Raw genomic sequence first — 12,313 nt, 5'->3', positions numbered from 1 at the left:
ACTGGTACCCAAGAATTTTGTAACTTAACTTTGTACACAAAGCTCGCAGCCTCGTACAAATCATTTTCCTTGAGTACGAGTCATTTCTTGAGGAGCAACTTCGCATTATTTTTGTCAAAAAAAGAGAAGTAACCATCTTGGCAAAGATTAGTAAGTTGACTGGTGGTGGATTGTGACCTGTCTTTGCGTGACGTAAAGGTGATTGGAATCTAGACAAGAGCTTCTAATTGCGAAGTGGCGAGAGGTTTCCTTTGCATTGGAAATTTTAGAAATAAGCGCATTTCTTCGAATAATTATTGAAGTATATCTCTGAAACCTTCCACAATGTCTGAGATAAAGTTTTACTACTCTTCCGTCTCTAGCAATCTTGAGGTAAGTTGTAGTTGCTTTCAATTTCCGCTGAAAAACTTAAGCCAACTCGTGTCAGTGCGTGTAAGCTTTATTTTGTACGGGGGTTGTTTTGCTAGAATCATACACCCTTTACAGCGTAAAACTATTTAGATGTAACCATTGCTTAAAGGAATTTATTTTATAAAAAATCTACTATTTTAAGCAAAGGTTTGGGTATTTTGCTGATAAGAAAGTGCAATATATGCATGTTGCTGTTTGGGTTTCGTTCGTTGAGACTCAAATTGGAATTTTCAATAAAGAACTTATTGGAATATACGAGAAATGTAGCTCATGATTTGCAGCGACTGCACTTGAAGCTTGAAGAATGATATTGATTTGTCTTCCCGATAAGAAATGACCTCCTGCGAGCTGAATTTAATCGAGCACCAGCTAGTCAGGCGTTTAAAGGTGGGCGATGGAAGACTAAATTGTTTGGGCGGAGACAACAATGCCTTCACGCATATTACTCTTAAACAATGTTAATAACTTTAAAATTTAAACTTATGTATTCGCCTTCAAAAAGCTAGTACTTGGACAGAATCCAAACAAGATAGAAATCGCTTTAATTAATGAATAATCCTGTGATGAGCGTGACCATAGGACCAGTGTTTGCAGGAGTTTTTCCATTTGTGGTTGGAACACAAAAATCTGTCAAACATGTTGCATCTAAAAGCTTTCCCTAAACCTTATGCCAAAATGGCTTCCATTGTAATATTCTCTCTGTTTATTCACTTTAAATTCAAATTAGCCCTTGCAAAATTAATATTCTTAAAGAACATTGAAGAGGTAAAAAATCTCCTATTTTTGGCAAAGGTTTGGGTTTTTTGCTGATCAGAAAGTGCAATCATGGATCGAGAATATGTAAGCTTAATTATATGCATGTTGCTGTTTGGCTTTCGTTCGTTGAGACTCAAATTGGAATTTTTAATAAAGAACTTATTGGAATTTGCGAGAAATGTAGCTCATGATTTGCAGCAACTGCACTTTTAACTTGAAGAATTATATTGATTGGTCTTCCTGATAAGAAATGACCTCCTGCGAGCTGAATTTAAGGTGACTCGACCCAGTTTTTTGTTGGCGGTACCACCCTACTTTGAGGCTCTCTGGTATCCCCACCTTTGCTTTTATCGTAAGTTTAACACACAGAATGGATAACATATAGATCAATCTACAATATAGCAAAAAAAATTTGGCAATCGGAGTAAATGTCACGTGGTTATAGTGCCACGCCCCTTTGAGGTCTGAGTCGAAATTCTGCTGTTGCCAGATTTTTTTCGTGAGAATCTCTCGGCTACACCTAGCGCGCATTAGTGCCTTGCACGGAACAGAGTTTCAACAAAATTGCAAAGACCCAATTCGAGAAATTTAGACATTGAAGAGGTAAAAAATCTCCTATTTTTGGCAAAGGTTTGGGTTTTTTGCTGATCAGAAAGTGCAATCATGGATCGAGAATATGTAAGCTTAATTATATGCATGTTGCTGTTTGGCTTTCGTTCGTTGAGACTCAAATTGGAATTTTTAATAAAGAACTTATTGGAATATGCGAAAAATGTAGCTCATGATTTGCAGCGACTGCGCTTGAAACTTGAAGAATTATATTGATTGGTCTTCCTGATAAGAAATGACCTCCTGCGAGCTGAATTTAAGGTGACTTGACCCAGTTTTTTGTTGGCGGTACCACCCTACTTTGAGGCTCTCTGGTATCCCCACCTTTGCTTTTATCGTAAGTTTAACACACAGAATGGATAACATATAGATCAATCTACAATATAGCAAAAAAAATTTGGCAATCGGAGTAAATGTCACGTGGTTATAGTGCCACGCCCCTTTGAGGTCTGAGTCAAAATTCTGCTGTTGCCGGATTTTTTTTCGTGAGAATCTCTCGGCTACACCTAGCGCGCATTAGTGTCTTGCGCGGAACAGAGTTTCAACAAAATCGCAAAGACCCAATTCGAGAAATTTAGACATTGAAGAGGTAAAAAATCTCCTATTTTTGGCAAAGGTTTGGGTTTTTTGCTGATCAGAAAGTGCAATCATGGATCGAGAATATGTAAGCTTAATTATATGCATGTTGCTGTTTGGCTTTCGCTCGTTGAGACTCAAATTGGAATTTTTAATAAAGAACTTATTGGAATATGCGAGAAATGTAGCTCATGATTTGCAGCGACTGCACTTGAAACTTGAAGAATTATATTGATTGGTCTTCCTGATAAGAAATGACCTCCTGCGAGCTGAATTTAAGGACTGACTTGACCCAGTTTTTTGTTGGCGGTACCACCCTACTTTGAGCCTCTCTGGTATCCCCACCTTTGCTTTTATCATAAGTTTAACACACAGAATGGATAACATATAGATCAATCTACAATATAGCAAAAAAAATTTGGCAATCGGAGTAAATGTCACGTGGTTATAGTGCCACGCCCCTTTGAGGTCTGAGTCGAAATTCTGCTGTTGCCGGATTTTTTTCGTGAGAATCTCTCGGCTACACCTAGTGCGCATTAGTGTCTTGCGCGGAACAGAGTTTCAACAAAATCGCAAAGACCCAATTCGAGAAATTTAGACATTGAAGAGGTAAAAAATCTCCTATTTTTGGCAAAGGTTTGGGTTTTTTGCTGATCAGAAAGTGCAATCATGGATCGAGAATATGTAAGCTTAATTATATGCATGTTGCTGTTTGGCTTTCGTTCGTTGAGACTCAAATTGGAATTTTTAATAAAGAACTTATTGGAATATGCGAAAAATGTAGCTCATGATTTGCAGCGACTGCACTTGAAACTTGAAGAATTATATTGATTGGTCTTCCTTATAAGAAATGACCTCCTGCGAGCTGAATTTAAGGTGACTCGACCCAGATTTTTGTTGGCGGTACCACCCTACTTTGAGGCTCTCTGGTAATCCCCACCTTTGCTTTTATCGTAAGTTTAACACACAGAATGGATAACACATAGATCAATCTACAATATAGCAAAAAAAATTTGGCAATCGGAGTAAATGTCACGTGGTTATAGTGCCACGCCCCTTTGAGGTCTGAGTCAAAATTCTGCTGTTGCCGGATTTTTTTTCGTGAGAATCTGTCGGCTACACCTAGCGCGCATTAGTGCCTTGCGCGGAACAGAGTTTCAACAAAATCGCAAAGACCCAATTCGAGAAATTTAGACATTGAAGAGGTAAAAAATCTCCTATTTTTGGCAAAGGTTTGGGTTTTTTGCTGATCAGAAAGTGCAATCATGGATCGAGAATATGTAAGCTTAATTATATGCATGTTGCTGTTTGGCTTTCGCTCGTTGAGACTCAAATTGGAATTTTTAATAAAGAACTTATTGGAATATGCGAGAAATGTAGCTCATGATTTGCAGCGACTGCACTTGAAACTTGAAGAATTATATTGATTGGTCTTCCTGATAAGAAATGACCTCCTGCGAGCTGAATTTAAGGACTGACTTGACCCAGTTTTTTGTTGGCGGTACCACCCTACTTTGAGCCTCTCTGGTATCCCCACCTTTGCTTTTATCGTAAGTTTAACACACAGAATGGATAACATATAGATCAATCTACAATATAGCAAAAAAAATTTGGCGATCGGAGTAAATGTCACATGGTTATAGTGCCACGCCCCTTTGAGGTCTGAGTCGAAATTCTGCTGTTGCCGGATTTTTTTCGTGAGAATCTCTCGGCTACACCTAGCGCGCATTAGTGCCTTGCGCAGAACAGAGTTTCAACAAAATCGCAAAGACCCAATTCGAGAAATTTAGCGCTTTTCAAATTTAGGTCATAATTTATGTAAAAATGGTAAGCGAACTTTACATGATTATATCTAATAAACTATGAGATTTATTCCTTTATTTTGGGGATCTTTATAACAGATGGGTCCTTGCAAATCAGCAAAAAGCTTTAGGGCCGAGAGATTTCTATGAAAAAAATCCGGCAACATTAGAACTTCGACTCAGACCTCAAAGGGGCGTGGCACTATAACCACGTGACATTTACTCTGATCGCCAAAATTTTTTTGCTATCTTGTAGATTGATCTATATGTTATCCATTCTATGTGTTACATTTACGATAAAAGTAAAGGTGGGGATACCAGAGAGCCTCAAAGTAGGGTGGTACCGCCAAAAAATAACTGGGTCGAGTCACCTTAATCGAGCGCCAGCTAGTCAGGTGTTTAAACTGGTGGGCGATGGAAGACTAAATTGTTTGGGCGGAAACAACAATGCCTTCACGCATATAACTCTTATTCCCCAACTTAAGATCTACTTTTATACAATCCCTCCTGCTCACAAACAGTAGAGTAACACAGTTTGAGTTAGACAGTGTATTATGCAGTCAATTTTTGTGGCTCAGCAAGTGCTTTTTGTTATGGAGTCTGAGGTAGCTTTTAGCTTGCCCGAATTTTTCAGGAGAACACAATCTCAAGTCTACAAGGCTGATATACTCCCGGAGTAGGCTTACAATCAAACATTCAGTAATCAAACTCAATCAAACAACAAAATTTCTGCAATCCCATAGAGTTCAGAAATCAAAGTGAATCAAATGCAGTCCTGGTATGAGTTTGATTGTTGATTTAGTTAATTAATGAACACAATGGTGTTGGCAACTACATGTTGAATGCTAGCAAGTGCATCTGAAATCATATTCCTGCCAACCTGTGGTCAAAACAGAATTCTCCACTTAAATGAAACGCGTGGTGAGCTTGTGACATAATATAATTTGCAGGAAACTTAGCAAGAGTTTGACAATCGATTGCCAAGAATTTTTTGTAAGTTGATTGCATTCGATTTCCAAAGCGTTGAATTAGAGTTTGATTTAGTTCAATTGAAATTTTATTCAGTTCCTTTTGATTGTCTACACTGGGTCCGGATGCAGCCCAAGCATACTAACAAGATGTTTAACTCAGTAACTGTTGTCACTTGCTAAAGAAGTAACTTTGCAATAATAATTATTGCAAAGTTACTTCATGGAAAAATACAATTACTGGTGAGACTGATATGCTCAATGAATGAACATTTAAATTTATGACTCGCGTCTGTAGAAACTGAAAAATAGAAAATCACATTATTTTCAAACTTAAATACAGGAAAAAAAACCTGTCACATCTAGTTAAAAATAACACTGTGTTATACCAGACAGTATGAAATGAGCTATAGTGTGATATAGCTCTCATGGGAATAATGACAATTTGATAAACATCATATTCAAATGAAAAAAAAATCACAGAAGCTTGTGGAAAAAATGGTGAAGGAATCAGTTGATGTGGTGCCCAAACTTCCAGTAAAATCTCACGGTTGAAAATCAACAATTATTTAAGAGATAAAAAATAAAGGTTTGATTGGTGTAGTGAATTACTGTTAGTAGTTTGAGTTTGAGAATTACAGTCAACCCAGGTCACGCGTGAACGATATTTTTGAAATTTGAACGGAGTTTTGAAATTTACATGTCAGTTTTGAAAATCGCCAACGAGATTTCAGAGTTCCCGTATAAATTTCCCTTAAAGCTATGAATTTTTCTTTACATTGCAAAATTGAATATTTCAAGAATAACAATAGTTTCCCAAGAAATTTAATTTTTTTTTTTAGTTAATGCGTCTTTTTCGGAACGATTTCCAGAGAAATGTCCAACATTCCATTTGCACGTCGGACATTACAAAGAGAAATTTGAATGTTCATTTCATTCTTGGAAGTACTGTTCACGCGTGACCTGGGTTGACTGTAAGTGTATTAAGGAAAAGGAAATCCAAGCCCTCCTTAATCAGGATTCAAACTTAAGGCGTTCCAAATTTATTGTGTAGTTCCATAAAATATCCATACCTCCCCTACGGAAGGGATTTCTTATAAGAGCCCCCCACCCCTCTGGAAATTCCAATTCAACCTCATACATTTCTTTAATTTTTTTGGTCTTTAGGAACCCCCCACCCCCCAGGAATTTCCATTCCCTTCCGTGGGGGGAGTATGGATATTTGCTGGTGCTACACATTGCTAGTTCAAACGCTCTACCACATGAGCTACATGAGACTCGTGGGAGCTAAGGCCACTAAACTAGGTTTGGGACAAACATCCTGCATACTGCAAGGATTAGAATGTTTCAAAATTGATTTTTCTAATTAAACATTATTGTTCTGTGTAAACTTTAGTTAAAGAAGCACCAACAGAAGATAGAAATGATTCTAGACAGCAAGAGAATTGAGTATGAGAAGGTGGACATCGCTGGCAATGAGGCTGCAAAGGAGAAAATGAGGCAAGTTATGGGTGACCCAGCCGGCCTACCACCTCAACTAACAAATGGAGATGTCTATCTTGGGGTAAGTTCCTGTGTTCATACCTGTAGGGCATAGAAGTCTTCAGTGGAAAATGAGGAGAAGACTGAACCTGAAAGTCACGGAGATTAGATCTTTGAAATTATGCATGAGCGTAAAAAAAAATATAGTCTCGATTCATGGCAAATGGCCCCACACACCAAATTCATAAAGATGGCCGCCACGCGGTTGAAACTGAGACCTAGCACCAGTGCGAAGCATTTTTAGGACAGCCTTAGAATCAACAATGGCTTTCGATGCGAAGAAATCGAATTCTAATGTAAATTGTTGTGTTCCATTGTGCAATCAAAAAGGAACGGTCGGTCCAGAGGGGCAAAAGGTAGGATTTTTTAGTTTCCCACCGAATGGTAAATGAGTGGTAACATTTACAACAAAAATAAAAATGTACTCCATCACATGCGGATTCAATGTCTTCTAGGTACTCGTCTTCGAGAAAAGTTTTTCCTTTTTGCCAGCTTGTTGGCACATAGTGATAACCACTGCCCAATCGTTTCCCACTGTTGTTTATGCATTTGTTCATTTCCGCCCTCGTAAAGAAAGGCGTCTTTTCCAGTGATGTTGTCTAGCCACTTTGAGGATATATCACCTGCAGTGGAACCGCATCATTTGTACCGTATCTTTGCGCCATCGTAATTCCCATCTGTTTGACTAAAAATTTAAGAAGGGATAGTGACTTAATAGACTATCGAACGAGAATTACAAAATGTTTAATCAAGAACGACTCGACTCTGTGCTGTCCTAGCCCGCCCCAGGCTCAATACCGTGGGGTGGCCATCTTTATGAATTCGGTGTATAGCCTGTCTTAACTTCTGTATTGTTTCAGACTTCATATTTACTCTTCATATTCTTAACCGCATATTTTCAAAGAGTAGTACGTGTATATTCTCATGAAAATGTGACATTTATTTATGTTTATGTTAAGCATGTGTTTTGTTTCCAAGGTCAGGGATTTGTCTCATACGATAATGAAAAATCTCAGAAAAGTCATGGAATTTTAGAAAACAAATACTTGTAAACCCTGTTTTTTATGGCTTGCTGGATAGGTAAGCCAGATTATTTAAGCAGATTTGTTTAACATGTAACTACAATTTCCCTTCATGAGCGATTTATCGCCTAATTCAACAGAAATGGAGGATTCAGCCAAGGATGCCCTTATCAAGCCCCAAAAATCTTTGTTCTCAGTCCCCCAAATTGCTATTTTCAAAATGAAAAAAGGCATCACACTTCCTCATAACCGATATATCCGAGCATGGGGAATAAGCCAGCACTTGCCCATCCACAAGAGTACGAATTGCATTGCATGCGGGCTATCTGGTTTAGTATATACGTGCAACAGTGTAATCAGTCATAAGGGGTTAAGATTTCTTGAGGCAAATATTGTGTATCTTGGGCCTCATCTGTGTATGTTTATGCAACAGCATAATCAGCTGTAAGGGATTTTAATGTCTGGTGTCAAATTATTATGTAATTAAAGGCATCAAGTTTTGGTTGGCTCAGTAGTTTAATTAAAACTGCAAAGCTGGCAATGTAGCAGTTTTGTTTGGTACTTGATTACGGATAACTGTCATTATTTCCTGAGGAGTTAAAGAATTTAATGGGCTTTCCAATAAAGCAATAAAAACGGTCGGTCACTGACTAAGGTTTTAAGATAATTTGTAAAAACTGAAATTTTGGACATCCTTTTTGTGGACCTGACCTGTTGCCATGGTAACCAGTATGACGTCAGAAGTAACCTTAAAGTATCGCCCAACAACAGATTTACAAGGTTGTTTATAGTTTTCCTATATCATAAGATACAATTTTTGTAACCTTTATTCATTTTCACAAACACCCTTGCAAGCCTCCTAATAACAACTTAAGGTGATTCCGTTGAATTGCATTGCGCATCCTTGCTGCGCATAATTTTTTTGCGTCATTTAGCGCGCGCACGAGCGCGCGCACGCACAACATTACGGGATTTCCTTGAGGTTAAGCTCGGCAGGAAAATAAATGGTCCTTTTCTTCTAAACGAGCACGGTGACCCCCATTTTTTAATGCATCAATTTAAATGTCATACGGTTGACCACTATATATCGCGATTTAAAGAAAAGTTTAATACTCTAGTTTGAGATATTTTTATTTGAATGCTTTAAAAAGCACGTATTAAGGTAGTGCTGCTTACGTGCACACGCAGCAAAATCTTTAATTTCTTTCATAATCTTTATTCCAGTTCAATTAAAATAGTTTGTTGTGTAAGATTAAAGTAAATTTTGTTGAACTGCTTCGATATTTTAATGCAAGAAATTAATTTTTATAGATATGATAGTTCCCTTTTCTGGTTACTAGCGTTCCTAATATAAACCTCGTGGGTCATCTATTTACTATAATAGCCATCCAGGTTGCACAAAAACGAGCACGGTGACCCCCATTTTTTATTGCATTTTTGTAATGCTCATAACATAGTCATGAACTGGACCAAGTCTTAGACAATTTTTAATACTCCTTCTTTTTCAACGGAATCACCTTAAGGTTGTATGATGACTCGTAGGTTCAGATCTGTACAAGCAAATGATGTCTTTTTTACTTTTTCCTTTTGTCAGGGTTTTCCTGAGTTTGAAGAGGCAGTGGAGAGAGAAGAGCTTTTGAAGTTTTTGAAACTGTAATGAATATAATACTACGTTGCTGTTATTTCTGATGCATGTGACTGTGATCTTAGCAAGGACATCAATTATCCAAATTAAGTTAATGTCAGAAATTGTTAACAGTAATACCTTTAACTAATGCTACCTTGCAAGAGAATAAAATTCAACTGTAAGTCGTTCAGTAGGTGATATTCTTGGTAGTAATGTTAATGCCTTTTTGTGAGAGGGAACAAGGGTTCTGAGTTTCCAGCGGCTGTATCGTTGGGACTTAAGGATACTCAAAAATCAGATTTTTCCTTAAGTCAGCTGTATTTATAAGGCAGTACTGCAAGCAATCAAATGCCCAGTACACTTGTAAAAACTAGTTATAACTAGCCACTGCATTTAAGTGGTCGGAAAATGTACTAGTAACGTGTTACAATTACAGATGTCCAGGGGAAATTCAAATTTTTATCTTAGACCCTAACTGTACCCCAGGCCCCAGTTGTTCAAAGGCCGGATAACTTTATCCGCTGTATAAGGCAGTCTTCAGCGTCTAAAATATACTTCACGTTAAATGTTGTCCAAGGTTTTCGTACACTCCCCGACTAAGCTGTGGTTAGAGTGTGCATACTTGCTTGTGCACAAGGAAATACTGAAATCTTTGCACAGATTGAAACTGTCGGATAGTGCCTTATCCACTGGATAAAGTTATCCGGCCTTTGGACAACTGAGGCCAGGTTTCCAGTTCTTGTAGAGTAGTTGTTGTGTCTTATTTCACTCAGGGATGCATGGAGTAGAGTGAGAGAAACACGTGACCGTGTTCGAAAATCATGGGAGGCTATTTTCACGTGCCCTTGCATGTTAAACGTTTTGCACATAATTTCCTCAATGACTTCTGCGTCCTTGTATTTCGCAGCATAGTTCATTTTTGTCTTGTTTAACTCACTTGTAACTGTCTTGTGAGTGTCGAGTTCTCCTGCTTTCCATTCTCCAATTTATTTCAGCTTGCCATCATCATCATTATCATCATCAACATCATCTGATCGTCGTATTCCCTCACTGACAAAAAAATTGGGTTAGTTGCACGAGTATGTGCGGCGGAGGCGTGTGGTTTTGGAAACGGCGAGAAATAGCGTCCCATTGTTCTCGCATGCTTTGCGGCCAAGATGCTTAAGTGAATGACCGCGATACCCGGTATCGTTTTTCCACGTCCTTTTATGTGTAATTGTCCAGTATAAAAGACTGATGAGCCTTCTGGTGATAAAAATGATGTACGCTACGATGTAGCGCACGCTACTGTTATACAGAGAAAGCCAATTTTCTCTTGCAGACTTTGTATTAAAGTAGCCTTCGTAACCGGCGGTTTTTGTTGGTGGGCTCGCCGGAAAGCCGGGCCAAAACGAGTGGCGAAGCGGCAAGGGAAATGGGGCGAGAGTATCGAGTTCCTACAATTCCTAGGCTCGATTACAAGCCGCTTTTCGGGAAAATGAGCCCGAGGAGGAAAGACGGACCCGAGGGAGCGCCCGAAATCGAGCCTTCGAGTTCCTCGCGGCTTCGCCACTCGTTTTAACCGGCTTTCCAACAAAAACCGCCAGCAACGCAGGCCATATTAAAGCCACTAAAATGTAATAATCAAGAACAAAACCATCGCCGTTGAAAGTTTACCTAGCAGGGAAATAGTCCTCGGCATTCTTGGTGCAGTTGCGTTGCCCGGTTTCCCAAGTCCTGAATCTTAATTTCAGACAAAATAATTCCGGTACTCTACGGAGACCAAGGATTAGCATAGTAATATAACGCGTGACTTTAATTTTCCCCCTATTCTTTTTTCCCAACGTCGGTGTGTGTTAGGCTTCGGTTCTTATTTTCGACGATACGAAATTTGTCACAGTGGATAGAATCTCAACAGAGGGCAGCTGAGACCTTTTTGAAAAGGTACAACGGAGTTTTATGCAAAGTCAAATTCATTTCTTTTTGCATGTTTGTGTTTGTCTGCCACATTGTAGAATCTGAATTAGAGCAAAATATTCTTTTCTATATTTAGGAGAATGCACCAAAGAAAACGCGAGAAATTCCTGAGGACAATTACATTTTGAAGGACATGTACTCAACTCCGGCCTAGCGGACACCTCCCTATCACGGAGACCCCGTTGTGCGGACAAAGCTGGAGTCCCGGCGAACACGAATTAACGAAAATAATTTCCCCAAATACGGGTTTTCTTTCGACTTAAGAGTCGAAAGTAAGGGAGCCTTTATTGCGCGTTTGCTTTGGGTTTGCTTTACTACCGCTCTGTGATTGGTTGACGATACTCGCGCCACTTTTTCAACCAATGACAGGCAAAACCGATCGTGACTTGATCGCATGCGTTTTCCCGCGCTTAGCGCCGGTTACATGTATTTGCTTTTAGCTTCCAATTTTGATTGGCTCATTGCTGCGCTGTTGTGATTGGGCAGAGTAAGTACTTTGGTTTGGGTTTTACAAATCGTCTTCTTAAGCCCGCCGCACACGTGAGGAAAGAGCTGAGCAAAATGCTTCGCGAGGCAGATAGCTCAGCCGTTTCCTCTCGTGTGCGGTGAAGTTTTGGTGAGAATTTTGCCTCGCGAGGCGAAATCTCAAATATCAAACATGTTGGATAGTTGAGATTTCGCCTCGCGAGGCGAAATTCCCACCAAAACTTCACCGCACACGAGAGGAAACGGCTGAGCTATCTGCCTCGCGAGGCATTTTGCTCAGCTCTTTCCTCACGTGTGCGGCGGGCTTAAGGTGCAACAACGGGAGTTGCGTCATAGAATGGGTGTTCCACAATATAGCTACTTGAGCATGCGTGAACCTTAGAACAAGGGCCAGTTTGCTCAAAGTCATGGATGGGAGAAATTTACAATGGATGGATTGGGAGTCATGGATGGGAGAAATTTACAAACTAGTTTATATCTTTGAAGACTCGAACATCAGTATTTGCTTTTTGAGGAGAAATAAGAAAGACAACCTCTGGGACCAGGTTATAATAACCT

At 39.2% G+C, this 12,313-nt stretch overlaps 1 protein-coding gene across 1 annotated transcript; it reads left to right on the top strand.

Moving 5' to 3' along the window:
• The first annotated feature begins 36 nt into the window (after window positions 1–36).
• Window positions 37–9,503, top strand: LOC146455145 (SH3 domain-binding glutamic acid-rich-like protein 3). The gene is made up of 3 exons (XM_085094619.1): window positions 37–372; window positions 6,519–6,686; window positions 9,281–9,503. Exons 1-3 carry the CDS (start codon window positions 325–327, stop codon window positions 9,341–9,343), a joined length of 279 nt encoding a protein of 92 aa, XP_084950745.1. The 5' UTR covers window positions 37–324; the 3' UTR covers window positions 9,344–9,503.
• The last annotated feature ends 2,810 nt before the right edge of the window (window positions 9,504–12,313 follow it).

This window comes from Pavona decussata, unplaced genomic scaffold, assembly GCF_977016875.1.
Source record: "Pavona decussata unplaced genomic scaffold, jaPavDecu1.1 SCAFFOLD_285, whole genome shotgun sequence".
In the NCBI taxonomy this organism is placed as follows: Eukaryota; Metazoa; Cnidaria; class Anthozoa; order Scleractinia; family Agariciidae; genus Pavona; species Pavona decussata.
Note: the sequence above shows the minus strand (reverse complement) of the source record. Positions and strands in the feature narration are given on the sequence as shown.

What these genes read in the sequence shown, in the direction of transcription:
- LOC146455145 (XM_085094619.1), top strand. Translation starts at nt 325, where the DNA reads ATGTCTGAGATAAAGTTTTACTACTCTTCCGTCTCTAGCAATCTTGAG. An exon ending in CCGTCTCTAGCAATCTTGAG is followed by an intron (nt 373 to 6,518) that starts GTAAGTTGTAGT and finishes TGTAAACTTTAG; the next exon opens with TTAAAGAAGCACCAACAGAA. An exon ending in ATGGAGATGTCTATCTTGGG is followed by an intron (nt 6,687 to 9,280) that starts GTAAGTTCCTGT and finishes TCCTTTTGTCAG; the next exon opens with GGTTTTCCTGAGTTTGAAGA.